Source organism: Pyrgilauda ruficollis, unplaced genomic scaffold, assembly GCF_017590135.1.
Source record: "Pyrgilauda ruficollis isolate IOZ18807 unplaced genomic scaffold, ASM1759013v1 scaffold61, whole genome shotgun sequence".
Taxonomy (NCBI): Eukaryota; Metazoa; Chordata; class Aves; order Passeriformes; family Passeridae; genus Pyrgilauda; species Pyrgilauda ruficollis.
The window spans coordinates 3064850-3079621 of NW_024527822.1; the positions used below are offsets into that span (position 1 = coordinate 3064850).

At 42.5% G+C, this 14772-nt stretch overlaps 1 protein-coding gene across 2 annotated transcripts in view; it reads right to left on the reverse strand.

Annotated features, from left to right (window-relative positions):
* The window catches only part of FRMD4A (FERM domain containing 4A), a 209949-nt gene that overhangs the window by 54395 nt on the left and 140782 nt on the right, over positions 1–14772 (reverse strand). For both annotated transcript variants that reach the window (XM_041483774.1, XM_041483776.1), the window contains exons 8-10: positions 8398–8481; positions 1666–1731; positions 1396–1453 (exon numbers count right to left, since the gene is read on the reverse strand). In XM_041483774.1, the coding sequence (XP_041339708.1) occupies positions 1396–1453; positions 1666–1731; positions 8398–8481 (208 nt within the window). The remainder of the gene's footprint in view (positions 1–1395; positions 1454–1665; positions 1732–8397; positions 8482–14772) is intronic.

Sequence of the window (14772 nt, forward strand, 5' to 3'; positions counted from 1 at the left end):
CTTGAATTATGTGGAGGGATTTTAGCATTAGTCTTGAAAATGCAGCAGTAATGGGATCTGAGAGCTACCAAGTGATAAGGTCTGACAGGCTCGGACCCAACTGCTTTGTGTCTGAGTGTGCAATAAAATGTCCTTATGGAGTAATGGCTGATATCTGATCCCAGTCTCTGCAATTTACTGAGCTGAAGTCCTCAATGAAATTACATCTGTTCTGTTAATGTGATAGAAAATGGCAGGGTAAAACACAGCAAAACCAAACCCCCACATCAGGCAGAAGCAAACCCTATTATGTGCAATATTTGCTGCCTCATTGCTGCTCACTGCTGCTTATTGACCATGGGGAGCTCACTGGAATAGCTCTCAAGTCTGCAGGATAGAATGTCCAGCCCAATCCACTACATTTTTCGTGATCTAGAGTAGTCCAAGAGAACTGGATGCAAAGGGTGCTGGAGAGATCCTGTCCTCTGAGAAAAGATGAGGCTAATGATTTTTGCAAAATAATAATAACTTTATTATTACATCCTATTATCAGGAATAGACTAGAAACGCATCTCCTGAGACAGGTACAGTCAGATATTTGTGTTTTCATAGTACCCCATGTGTACAAGACATTACAGATGTATGAAAAACCATATGATTTGTGCACAGAGATAATGACGAAACACATCAAAACTTCAGGGGTGATAAATGAGGGAATATGCTCTGGGGAATGTGGCTCTAGCTTTCTTTCTATGTTTATTGATTTCTCTACTTAAAAAAACCCAAACCTACACAGCTGGTCAGGTAGGGAAGTAATAATTATAATAATATGGGGCTAGAAATTTTGGTGATAAATCATTAGACAAAAGAAATGAGGAACTTCATGAATAGCTGCATGAAGTCCACACAGAAGTGGAGAGCTGTTTGGTGATTAGAATGTGCTACCTATCTCTAGAATACAAGACTGTTTGGCATTAAAAAGATTTACAATCCATCCACATATGTCAGGGGAGCTACAGTATGCAGGTCATGGCTGGCCCTAAGTAGGTGTTCATGGATCTGCCATCTGGGAAAGATCTGACCTCTTGGAGCTACAAAAAGGATTGTCTGCCAGAGATGTGTCTGGCTTGTCCCTTTGGTGGTGGTTCACTGGCATTGCCATGCTGCTGACTGAGCTGAACACTCCAGCACAATAGGACTGCAAGAGTTTTATCTCCAAGAACAGGATTTTCCTCTTTGGAACTGTATTTACTAAACATGCACACACAGCTGAAATAAGTTTATCCTACCTCAGGAAGTGAAACGAGACTTTAGTAGCAGTGTATTGTATTCTGAGAGCAGGATGGCTGTTTGTACCTCTCTCCCTCCCTCTCCAGCAAGAGTTTAATTTGTGAAAGACCTTCTTGTAGCACGTACCTTTACTGCGTAATAATGCACTCCATATGTTGGGAGGGACTCTACAATGCTCATGTAACTGCAAAACAACACAGAAGAGAATAACACGTCTGAGAAGCTGAGAGGATGATCTGAAAAAAACTTTGATAAATAAATAATTATGCCAAGAAATACTTTAAAATGAAGCATTGCATGAGATGGGAGGCATAGTTACATATTGTATTTACAGTCCCATAGAAACACTTCATAATAAAACAAAGGTCACAAAGAAATAATTCTTGTTTCACTTACTTCACAATTGCTTGACCTCTTGTCTGACCATTTAGTTTCTTGTAATGTTCAATGACTCGATCCTCACTGGAAAGGAAAAAAATTGGATGTTTTATATAATGGCATTATCATGACTAAAAATCTTGCCAAAGCTGAAGAGATGCTTCTGTTAACACAGCTACTGACTGATGGAATCAAAAGATGCCAAGCAAAACCATTAGATGAGGGGATTTGGTGCAGAACAGGGTAAATAAAGGGGGAGTCACAGACTGAGAATAAAAATGGTTTTCTAAGAGATGGGTCTCTGGAAGAACCCTTTTTCCTCACAAACATGGTACCTACTTGTACAGACTTTTCCCTCTCTGCATTCCTTTCCTTATCTACAAATGACACCCACAATACTACACTGAGGGCAAACAGATTTGTGCTGGAGCTGCTCAAGATCTGCTTTGTCCTAACTGCTGTAACTTCTTTTCAAGCTCATCATGTCCTCTGAAAGATGGGCAGAACTGTCAGAAATTGGTGGCTAGTCATAGCCCTAAGACTGACAGATTCCTCCTCACTGCAACTGCATAACTGCAGGTACACTATTGGAAGTACTTTGGAGCAATCTCTCTCAGCAGGAATTCCTTGTGTACACAGAAGCACCAATAGCAGCAGTGACAGGAGATATTTCCAGGGCACTCAAACTTGAGTTTCTTTACTCCTAAAGTATTCATGTGCCTTTGCTTACTTTAGAGTTATACTAACTTGCATTCCCCCAGGCAAGTCCTGGCTAAGCACTGGGAGCTGGCATGAGCTGGGGCCCCTTTCCAACAGCTCCTTGGAGACTAAGATCATTTTATGTTGTAGAAAGACATGAACCATGTCATCATGTGTTCCAAGGTGAACCGTGGAGGCTGTTGCACACTAGTGGGCCACTGTGTCAGACAACAATTCTGAGTGTGTGCCAATAAGCAGTAGAGATGGAGCATCCAAGAGAGATCAGCATGGCCCAAATGACAGGTTGAAAGACACATGTAAGTTCACTTTTAAAGAATTTCACTCATTCTTCTCCAGTGAATGGGCAGCAGAGCTATTTGATGCACACAATCAGCTGTGCCAGCAAGGTCACAGCATGGCAAAGCCGAGGATGCAATGTAATGTACACAGGACCTGCTCTGCTACACTAGCATGACAAAACACTGAATTCCTCAGGTTTAAAACTAATTTATTGCTCTTTATTTTGTATTTTATTTTTGATTCTCACAGACAGGGAATCTGTTGAGTTGCCTGGGGATACTGTACAGAACTTGCCAGACCAAGAGGAGGGAAACCTAAACTACCTTCATGCCACCTTAGTGCCCTCCCCACCTGGCCCTGCATGAGCTTCCATCCGTGTCGTGTGTCTATCCCATGCCACCAGGCTGCATGTGGTTTAGGGCAATGTGAACTGGCATTCCTCCCTCCCTGCATTTCCTGGATCCAGCAGGACCCCCTAATGAGGCCTTTCAGTTGTCCACCATGTGGTAATCCTTCCCCAGGCAGAACTGAAGCCAGTTGTATTGCTAGGCGGTGTGAAGGAGCACAGCAGGGTGGGATGATGGTAGATGACTTCACCACGGCTGCTCAGAGATGCAGCCCATGGGGGCTTTTGTGGAGGACTGCAAAGCATTTCACCAGCCCAGCTTAACATGACTGCATCTCCTTCTCATTGCAGCCTTCCCCATTCGTACCCCTGTGCCAGAGAGGACAGAATCTCTTTTAGAAAGAGAGCCAGAATCTCCAGAGCCACAACAGCTTTTAGAAAGAAGAGCCACAGGGAAGCTGAGGATTGTGCAGCCCTAATAACGAAGAGAGAAAGAAGAACCAGAAACATCAGTGAAGGCAGCAAAGAGCAATTCAGAGACAGTGTCAGATTGTCAGCAGGGCCAGCTTTTCCCTCACAAGCCTGATGTTTATCTGGGAGGTTATTTAACTGCTTTCCTTACTCACTCGCCAAGTGGCTTCCCCCATTCCCCCTACAAAAATAAAAGAGCCCTTTTCAGAGCTGTCCCATCAGCAGGCCACAGCAGGAACAGGGTGCTGATTGAGCCAGTGACACATTGCATAGGTAAAAGAATGGTCCAGCTCTCCCATCAAGTCCCTCAGAATCATTTTAATGCTTAGAAAATGATCTCTAAATTCTACAGCTATGAAACAATATTCAGCACACTGATCCGAGCAAGTACCACAGATGTTATGGGTGTGCACATGAAGGCAGAGCCTGGGTCTCCTGCCATGATTATCATAAACAGGATTACTTTTGGAGCAATAACTGAATTACATGAGTGTTCAGTATTGGAAGACCTCCAAAAAACATCATTCTTAATAAAAAAGATAGACAGAGAGGGCTTACAGCCCTTTGAAATTACCTCTTAAAACCATGATTACATGTGGATGCAATTCCTCTGTCTCAGACAGGAAAAAACCAGGAGTGACTTCTCAGAAAATAATGGAGTTTCTCCAGTGGAAAATACTCCTAGCTTTATTTTCCACTCTATGCAGTTATTGCACAGATCAAGCTCTCATATTGCTGCCATTCAAGGAAAGAGTAGATGTACCTGGACATGCTGATTACTTAATGTGATTCTGGATGTGCTCTGCTTTCTTACAAATTATTATTACAAAACAATTGATATATTCCTAGACCATACTCCTTGGGTAGGGAAGCCAATCAATGGCTCATTTCCTTCAAAAGGACAGATCAGATGTCAGGGAGCCTTCCTGGACAGCAGGACGAAGAGTTGTGTTTTGAACCCATGCTAGAAATATGGGAGAGTCCAGGCTCTACCCAGTTCTTCTAAGCAAATGCAGGCAATACTATATCTCTATTGTTCTATTAGGGTACTGATGATTTTTCTTAGTAAAATGTTTTGTGGTCTACAGATGTTAAGTGCCAGGCAAGTATCACCTTTGTTTCTTCTTTCCTTTGAACAAAAAATATAAAGCCTGAAATATCAATAAAGCCATATTTAGTAGTGGGATCTGTGGCCTGCAGCACTGGCCTTGTCACTGGGGAAAGAAATATGTACTCCACAGTACAATTCATCCAATCTATTTTGGACAGATTCCTTGGGAGGAGGTTACTGCTGCTTCTCTCTGCTGACAGCAAAGGGAGCTGAGGGCACCTAGATCAGATAGCAATGTCCACTCTGGAAAAACATTCACAGTCAGAACAATCAGTGTGACATCCCTCCTCTAACAATTATCTGGACTTCCTTTTCCTTCTACTGCCCTGTACAAGAAGGATCATCCAGCACAGAGGTTGCTTTCTGCCTCCAGCTCTGGGTTGGAGGGTTAAGCCCAACACATGCCAGGGAAAACAAGCAAAATCATTCACGGGTCAGAAGGAGCATTAGCAGAGCCTATAAACATGCTCCCCTATCATTTCAGCTGTTCATCTCAAGGCAGCTGCCATGCTGCTATTGACAGCTGGGAGAGTGCTGGGACACTGCTGGGACCACCAGCTGACGTCTCCTCTCCCTCCTGCTCTGCCTTGTTGCTGTGTGGGTGACACAGAAACTCATTCACAGTGCAGGGCTGGCAGAGAATGCTTAACTAATGTGGAGACAGAGACATGGAGGCTGCCGAAGCACTGCTGTCTGTTTGCCAGCTCATAAAACATTCCCCCCAAAGCTGCAGAAATTAATACATGGATGATATTCTGCAGCAGATAACTCTGATAGGGATCTTTAGAAGTAACAAGAAATCCTTCCTGTCCCAGCAGCTTACAGAACTGGACAGCAGACAACTTGCAAGCAAATGCAGGCCTTGAGCTTCTCATCAGATCCAGATTTTCAAAGTTAGTTGTTCCCTCCCTCTCTTCCCAGCACACTGAGCTGTTTTAAATAGCTGTCCATTCATTGCTGTTCCTTAGTGTTATTCTGTTTCTAACCTAACTTTTCCATTTTGATTACATTATTGAACAAATAATGTCTTTATCTGCAGTTGTATGCTGTCCCTCTGAAGCCACCATCACCTCTTAGGCCAAGGGACCAAGAGCTAGACCATGGCCTCAGGTATGTGTTGAACCAGAGAAAATCACTAAATAGTGATTTTCAGCTGATGTTTTCAGAGGTGGGTTTTCTGGCAACACTGATGTTTTGGGTTGCTAAGAACAAGCTTGCATTCAAAGTCAGTGGGAACCTGGGAGAAGTCTATCTTCCCATGATCTGTTGAAAATCCCAATCTAGCATTCACTTTTGTGTTGTTGCACCTCATATTGGCCTTATTACTGACAGCTGAGTACTGGGCTGGCTTGTTAGGGAGGATCTGAAATGAGATAAAATGCAATGACAAGGGTCAGGACAGGAGCACTGTGAGTTAACACATTTCTAAAGGTTCTCTCCAGTTTCTGTGATTGGTTTCATGTCTGTTTCCATGCATGGCCAAGAGAAATCAAAACTCAGGGCCTCAACTCCTGGACTGTGTGGGAGGACCAGAAGCTCAGCTTTCATTTAAAAGAAAAAGAAATAGAAACAAATCCACCAAAAAGCCCCTTCTTTCTTCACCAGTAATCAGAGATGCCAAAAGATGCTTGAGAACAAGATGTGCAACTGATTATTCTGAACCTGGAGAAAGCTGCAAGAAATTACAGTGAAGGGAAAGGCCTACACCAAGGGTATGGAACCAGGAGACCCCAGGAAGGTGGAATCAGAGGCACAAACTGTGCTGATCTAAGAATCGAGGACTCGTCCCACAGGTGTTGCTAAATTTGGTAGGTGCAATAGCTGATGCTTTTTAATGGTGTGTGATGGAAATGTATTATTTTATGAAGATCTTTTACAGCATCTTGCCAAAGGTATCACAGTATTTACCTGATTATCTATTTTATTATCTCTTAATCCACTTCAGCTGATAAAAATATAGTACAAAGTTCTTTTGTTTTTCTGTTTTAAACTAATTAGAGCCATTACCCATCCCATCTTTAATGTTTTAAAAGTTTCTTTCCAGGGTTGGATATTCACTTGTGACTGCTTGCACTCACACTGAAGAACTGCAGAATAAAACTGATTGCTCACAGAAAAGGTTTGGATGAAATCTGCATCTGGTATATAATCTGCATGTGATGTGAAGAGAACATATATGTATATGTCAGAGAACAGAGTTTTAAAAATCTGCTCCCTTAGATCACTGAAGTTTGATCTGTAATTTTGAGGCTTTTTGTCTGATTCACCAACAGACGCTTCCTGAGAGCATTAACTGTTTCAGAGGGTGTTTAGAAAAAAGCCATCATTAAAAAATAATGAACTACTAATGTTAAAGAGGTCTTTTAGACCTGCTTACTGACAAGAAATCACAAGGGAGTCACAGGACTGTAGCCTCTGATTTTATTACTCCACTGGCAACACCACCTTCCCAACCTGTGACCTGTTCTCAGTCACATGAGACCCCTCACAAAATTAAGTTCAGCTGCAAGTGCTGTTACCTTGTGTATAAATGCAAATACTCATATTCTGAGCACGAGGATTTTACGTGGCTCTTCTCGCTATATGGCACTTTATGAAGACCTTAGGCCATGTTGTTGCTGAAGGGTCAGATTTGCTTTCCCTGTAAATGCCTACTTGTTCCCATCACTCCTCTTGAGATGGCTTTCAGCTTGAGCTCCCAGTCTGCCAGTCAGCCAGTCAGTCAGGCCACCTGGAAATGTACTGCTTTTGAGTGTGTGGAGTAGTTTTTGGAAAAAGAGATGCTCCTAAGAGGAAAACCATTCTTCTTCAATGATATGGCAGCCTACATTTATCATTTTTCATGAAGATTTGATTTGGTTCTTTGAGAGAAATATCAGGAGATTGGGATGATCCACAGTTATTGTGTCAGTGATCCTAATTTCAGCTGGGAACTCTGAATCTCTCCTTATTTTCTCAGAAAGGGATTAGGAGACCTCATGATGAGTTTGCCTATGACTTGACATTAGGTACAGTTAATTCCACTGTTGTAGCCATGCTAGGAGAAGTGGATGACCTTTTTGGCAAAGAGAAGGACTGACATCATAGCCCACAAACTGATTTGTTTTCCCCTGCCATCCTGAGATTACCAAAATGCAGAAATGAAAAGAGTAGCAGATAAAGAAGCTCAATCCAACCCCCAGGCTTGTAGCCTAATGCTTTAAAAGCAAACATGAAAGAGCAACAAGCAGAAAATGGAGTGAAAGTATCTCCCCTTTAATGAAGAGTCTTTCCCCAAATTCTTTCCTATTTGCACAGATAAAAGGGATATGCAGGGTGGCACAAAGAATCTATGTGTGTGGCATGTAAAACCTAAATGTGACCCTGCTTCTACCTTGAGCTTGTTTTTCAGTGCAATAAAGACAGAGCAAACAAGCATCCGCCTCCAAACACTGAGTTCATATAAAAGGAGATGAGTTCAGCTATGCCATATAGAGAGGATTTGCAAGATGAAACTGAATCACTCAAGACAGGGCAGTGCAAAACACTGACATTTCCAACTGGGAAAACTCTTTCACAAATTCAAAGTGCTGTGAAAGTAAATGTTACATTAGGCCTCTTGATTTCATCGGGACATTTGCACACTTAGTGGATTTTTGGCCAGGAATTTGGCAGATAGGGAAACTGAGGCCCAGGATGGTAGCTCTACTTGTGTTAAGTCATGCAATGAGTCAGTGACAGACCCAGAGGCAGAGAGCAGGAATCTCTGCATCCCAGCTCCGCTCTCAGACCACACTGCCAGAGGCAGGTCCTGCACAAGGCAGTGTGGAGAGTGATACATTACCAGTAAGCGAGGGAAGGATGCTCCTTCAGCGCTGGTGTTGGAAGGGCTGGCAGCTTCTTTAATTCATTCCTTACAACTTCATTGCTGAAAGAGAGTTCAAAAGGAGGATCAGGCTACAAGAAAACAACCACAATATTTGATATGACTTGACCTAGCTGGCAGGCTGCTATGGCTCTACATCTGTTCCTTCTTAACAAAAGGCACTGGGGTTTCCTTTTTCTCCTCTCTTTATTTGTTTTATGGCAGCCCAGTTAACTTTTCCCTCTATTATCAAAATTGGAGAGAAGCTCTCCCAGATGGTTATGTTGAAGCACTTCCTACCAGTGACTGGACACAAAAGCCACCATGTCACATATCACTGAGCAGGGTGTCACAGACATGTTCATAGAGGGGAAAAAAACCAAGGGGGAAAGAAAGTGATGCTTTTAGCTGCCATTATACATCTTTATTTAATGCCTTACAAACTGCTGCAAAAAGTAATAATTTGCTTTCTTAGCATCACAGGTTGTTCTTAACCTCTTGCATAACATCTTCACTGATAAGACTCCACTTTGAATTTGGGTCCTGCTACATAAAATCTTCCTACACAACCACCTCACTAACATTCTTCTCCCTGCAACCTCCAGTGGCCACAATGGCCAGCTGGAGCAGCATCACCGTGCAGCAGAGAGCAGGGAGAACTCAAAAAATGGGAGGCATATTCTCACAGATGAAACCATGGGAATTTCTCCTACAAACCCCAAATGCCTCCCTTCCCACTTTTAAACACACATGGAATTGTGTGCACATAGAAAAAAACAAAAAAGCCTCAAAGGCTTGGGAAGGAAGGCAGTGCTGCTATTAATTTCTAAAATTGTAGAAATACACAGCCAAGAGGGCCAGACAGGACACGGAGGAGTGCCAAAGAATTCATGTTTATTGGCTTACTTAGTTACAGCAAGTTTTTCTGCCTTCTTATACCCTTCCCTTTATCCTACCCAAACGTGTGGCTGTCCTGGAGCTTCAGAGAGAGATACCTCTTCCAGAGCTCCAGATTCTCCAGATTCCCCAGCCCACTGGCTTCTCTCATGAGGCTTATAGTCAGGTAGTCTTGGCCTCTCTGGCTGTAGACCAGAGATCCTGACATCTGCTAAAGACTTAAGGAGCTCTTGGGACATCCCAGATCACCCTGGGTTTCATCCTTGTCTCTGGGACACTCTGTATGTTGACTTGTAGAGAAGTGACACTGCTTCAGTTATAAAAATCTTCCCACAGCATTTCTCCATTTGCACATCCAGGAGCAGGCTCTGCCTGAGACCTAGGTGGGTTTGTCTTAATTGGAGTCTGCAGGTTAATTGCTAGGTTGGGCCATAGGGTAAACCACTGACATAAATCCAGGAGGAGGCATTTTGGGCATGTCTACAGACATTTGTTTATAATTATGGTAGTCCCCTGACAATCAATTAAGTAGTTTTAAAACAGGACCAAACTTCTAGTCCCGACAAATCTGTGAGAGATGGCCAAGTCTCAGTGAGGCTCAAATTTTGCAGAGTGAAGATGTGCTGAATAGCACACAAGAACTGAGGCAACAGCTGCCAGGCTAAGCACATGGAAAACCACTCTGTAACACCTCCTATGCCAAGCCAAAAGGCTCTTGACAAACAATGTTTGAACACCCACTCCTGCCCAAATCCAATGGTCATTTGGCCATCAGAGTTCTTCTCTTCTAAGTGCAAATGCTCAAAAACTATTCAGATTTATTCTTCCATGGCAGGTAAATATCTGCACAAGTCTGAACATGAAGCTGCTCTGCACTGTGTTATCTGCTGATCTGGAAGCTCTGTTCTGTGACTGACAGCCTAGAAAACAAGTTGCTGCTTTTTAGAGTTTATTGCCAAAAGCTGTCTCCTCCACAGCATGTGCATACTCAGCTCTTACTGAGGTTTTTGACATTTTGAAAGAAACTGGGAAAAAAAAATAGAACATGGGACAATCAGAGTACAAGCAGAAGTAACTGCCTTCAAATGAAGATTTTTGAGGTTGGCTGCTTAGAGAAGGCAGTTGAGAGATTTCCAAAACTTTTCTGGGAAAGCACAGAGTGAGTTCCAAACAGGGACTTTCTGAGCCCAGAAATCTATCAAATAGGGCAGGATTAGTGGTGACTAACGATCCCTGAGAGTCTGGGAAAAACTCTGAGTCAGTAATGGCTCCTATAAAAGAAAGGGCTAACATCAGTCAGTTCTGTTTTTTTTCTGTCAGTGAGGCGCAAAGTTTGCCTGTGCTGTGATAAGGTCTTTTAAGAATCAGAGAAAAATACACTTTTAGTGATGTTGGGCAGGATTAACATTTCTGCTCAGCACCTAGAAAATATTTTAAGGATAGTGTCTCAGCCTCAAAGCACCTCAAAAGTCAGGCAATCACTTCCAGGAACAAAAAGGTATTTCATTCTGTGGTCCATGCATTCACTAAGCCTTCTGGCAAGACTCAAAACAAATTAATTTAGCATCCAAAAAGATGTTAAATCAATAAAAGGAAAAAAAAATAATGATTCGGGTTGCATTTGAACTAGTGGGCATGAGGTCACTTTCCTCTCAGCTCCTTTTAAAACACTGAATCCCTCAATTTTTAAAATGTTTCCAGCAGGATCACAAGTGGTTTTTTACTTACTGCTTTTCATGCTCTTTCTAGTGAAATATCTCAGTGTGTTTGTTTTATTACTGCATTTAGAAAGTGTTTGTTTAATCCGGTCACTTGTGCTGCATTTATTTTATATTTGGAAGTGTCCAGTCTCCAGGGCTGATATATACAGAAGGGTGTTTAGGACACAGATTTATTAATATGCAGGGGAAAGGCTCCAAAGACACTTTCTCTGTGTCCCCTAGACCACTTTATTCCCTTTTTTCCCATGGTGGAAATGGTAATACTTAAAGGACTGAATAACAATATGAAAACTGAACTGGAAAAGCCATCTGCAAGGGTTCCTGAAAGCTGGTTAGAAAGCTGAAGTAAGGTTGACTAACAATGGACCTAGAAAACAGAACGCCGCCTTCTTGGGTTTGTTCTGGTACTGCCTGTTTAATGAGTCTTGTCCAAATAAATTAGTCACCACCTCTTAGTATCTTAATCTACACATGGGGGCAAAAGGCCTGCCTAGAACTTCATAAACATTTTGTAAAAAACAAGTTTTTGCATACTGTCTAAAATAAATTTGAGCAAGATTACATATGCAGTTGTCTCAGGAAATCCATACATTTTCCAGCATGTGTAATGACAATGATCAAGAAAAAACAAAACTGCAGGTTAAAGTTACCAACTCTTCTCAGCATGGTAATTCATTCTGTAGAATGCAGGAGGAAATGCATACTCTGAGATTCTCAGATTAGATGGTACTTTCAAAATACAGTGTTTAGGATCTTTACCATTAGGCTGCAAGAATACAGCCCAAGTTCTCTAACCCTTTAATACATTCTAATTGGTTAAATGTCACTTGGTTACACAGAAAGAAAAGTAAGCCTGAAACTATGTTAGATTACCATCTGCCCAAATGCTGAAATTATTGTGAAATTCTGCCTAGCAGGAAACTGGCTGTTAGCTTTCCTCCCTTGTTATTCTTTCATATATTGCTGGGAGATACTTGGAGTTCACTTAAAATGTCTCATACTGTTTAACTGGAGGAAATCTAGCAATGAGGAACTAGCTGCAGTGGTTCCGGATTTTGTTTTACTCAGAGGTTTTTCTTTCCCATCCTCAAACTGAGGGACAAATGATCAGTATATGCCATTTCTTGCTGCTTTGACATACAAGCTGTTAAGGCTGAAGAACTGGGTTATGAACCTTTAAAAACAAAGCTGGTGTGAGTTTCCCAGAGATTTTGGGACTGGACTGTCAATATGGCAGGATTCAACTGCGGGGTGGGGGCGGGAAATCCCAATTATTTTAACAATATCTTGTATTCCCCCACAAATTAGCCAGGGCCGCCTTGGTAATTCCTTTATGTAGGCCTAAAGAGAGTCACACCTGTAGGATTTGTGTCCATCTAAAGAACTGAAATTTCTCCTGCCCATGCTCTGCCAACCAAGCGTGACTCAGCTCCCAACTAGAAACAAGATTAGTTTGAGCTAATAACCTCTGGATCCAACTGCAGGATACTAGTTTAGGACCTTTATACACACAATGCTGTGCCTTTGAAGTCAAAATGTTTGCAGCTAATATTGAAAAGCACAGATCCAATCTTAAGTGTCCGGTTCCACCTGAAAACCAGCTGAACAAGGAATCTTGATTGTCCGAAATTCAATGGTATGTTCCAGACTAAAAGTAAACATATTTAAGTCTTGTCAGCTGAAGCATTTGAGCATTCTCTTTCAGTAATGTGAAAATGCTCTTCTTTAGTGCAGAGGACTAGGAACTTCTTAAGAAGAAAAGCTTTTTATTTTAAACCTCATTCCGCCTGAATCTATATCGACTAAGAGATGGAGGCTACTCACAGCAAACATTAATACTTAGCTGATCTAAACAGGTTCAGGGTTTCTGATGAGCTTGTTTTTGAAATGGAATACACATTAGAAATGCAAAAGGACTTAAAAGAATTGCTCACTATAGTTGCTAAACTCATCTGTCAGGGCTGTTGTGGCATTTTACTTCAAGACAGGTGAGGGTGACTTGGACTATGTTCCCCAGGCTTAGCAAAACCTGGGAATCACTGTGATGCCAAAGGTGACAAGCAGCAGTGATTACAGACTCATGCATGGTAATGCTCTACCAAAGGATATGACACAAGCTGCTTTTTGGAAAAGGAAAAAGGAATGATCTGAGCACAGTGATTATTCTGAGGTATGGGATGATTTCCTCAAAAGCAGCAGTGGGAGCTGCTGTCAGTGAGGATGTATCAGTTCACAGAGGCAGAAAGCTGACTGTTACCGTTTGTTTGTAAGATTGATTCTGTTTTTTGAGTTCCCACGAGGCCCAAAGAGCAGACTTGCACCTGCATTCAAGAGTCCTGAACCAGCTGCAGATCCTCCACGTGGCTGCAGTGGGGTTTGGAGGTAATCCCACTCCGGCCACCATGGGCAGGTGCCAACATGCAGCTGGAGCTGTGACAGTTTGGCTTTGACCATCCCAGCACCTGAGGTGATCGGCTGTGAGTGACTCAGAGGAAGGCTCCCATGGGGAACAGCAATTCTCCCATCACTACCAAACAGCCAGTGCTTATGCACTTTTCTGGATGGGGGCCAGAGAAACTCATACTCTCACAGGCTATAAATCTGATGGTGGCAGTAGACAGGACAGGTGTGGGAAAGCTGCAGTCTGCACTCCAAGCATGCAACCCTTTAGAATTAATTTATTTCTTCAAAAACAAAGAGTTCAAGAGTTCAGCCATCACACAACATATGCTGCCGTGCACAACATATAATCTTTAAATCTCAGCAGCAAGACAATCACAACTGCAAAGCTTCTCGTTTCAAAGAGTAGGCACTTCTACTTAAAACAGTATTTCAACATCAACTTATTTCAGACACTGAAGCTAACTTGATCCCTAAGAGAAATCAGAACATTTGCCTTCACCTGCAGTTCCTCTGGCTGGCCTGAGGCTTGGTTTGCCTGTCGGATTTTACACTGCTGATACGATAACCACAAATCTCAGCAGGCAAAAATCTTGACCACAACAACCTCATGTTGACTTCAGTAGTATCTGGATCTCACCCAGCACATAAACCTGTGTCAGTGCACATTAGATGGGAGCTGCTGGGGACGGACATCCCTGGGAGATGCCAAGTCTTCTAAACCACAGAGGATCAGGGTAGCACTTTTCTACCTTCCTCCAAGAACAGGCTTCAAACTCACAGATTTGTCCCCAAAGTCCATTTATAAACTAAGATCCCTGGCAGTGCCCTCAAATTGTTATTATGACACCCCTTCTCTGCCTGACCTGGATGCAAGGAATCTCCCTTCCACTTCAAACCACTGTGATCCACAGGGGAAAGAACTCAGAGCTGTTTTAATGGGCCTGGTGATGACAGCCAGACTGATGTGGTGGGAGCATTAACACCATGGCTTGAGGTATCTTCTGTGCCCTTAGAGAAGATTCCTCATTTCTCTGTGGCCTAGAGAAACACACTGATAAACTCAACCATTCCTTTTACAAGGGACATCACACAACTTTTAGCAGGTGGATACTTTCCACCAGCTGTTTCCATTTCTGGTCTGGAAACGGGTACTTGAAGACAAAATGCTTTCAGTCCTATTACTCTGAGCTATCTGATTCCTTTCTGTTCTGCATTTCATAGTCTGAATGCACACTTTCTGAGTGTTTTCACCATAACCAAGACATTCTGGGAAACAAATACTGTTCTTCGTAGCAAAACCAGTGGTTTATCACAGGTTGAAATAGGAAAACTT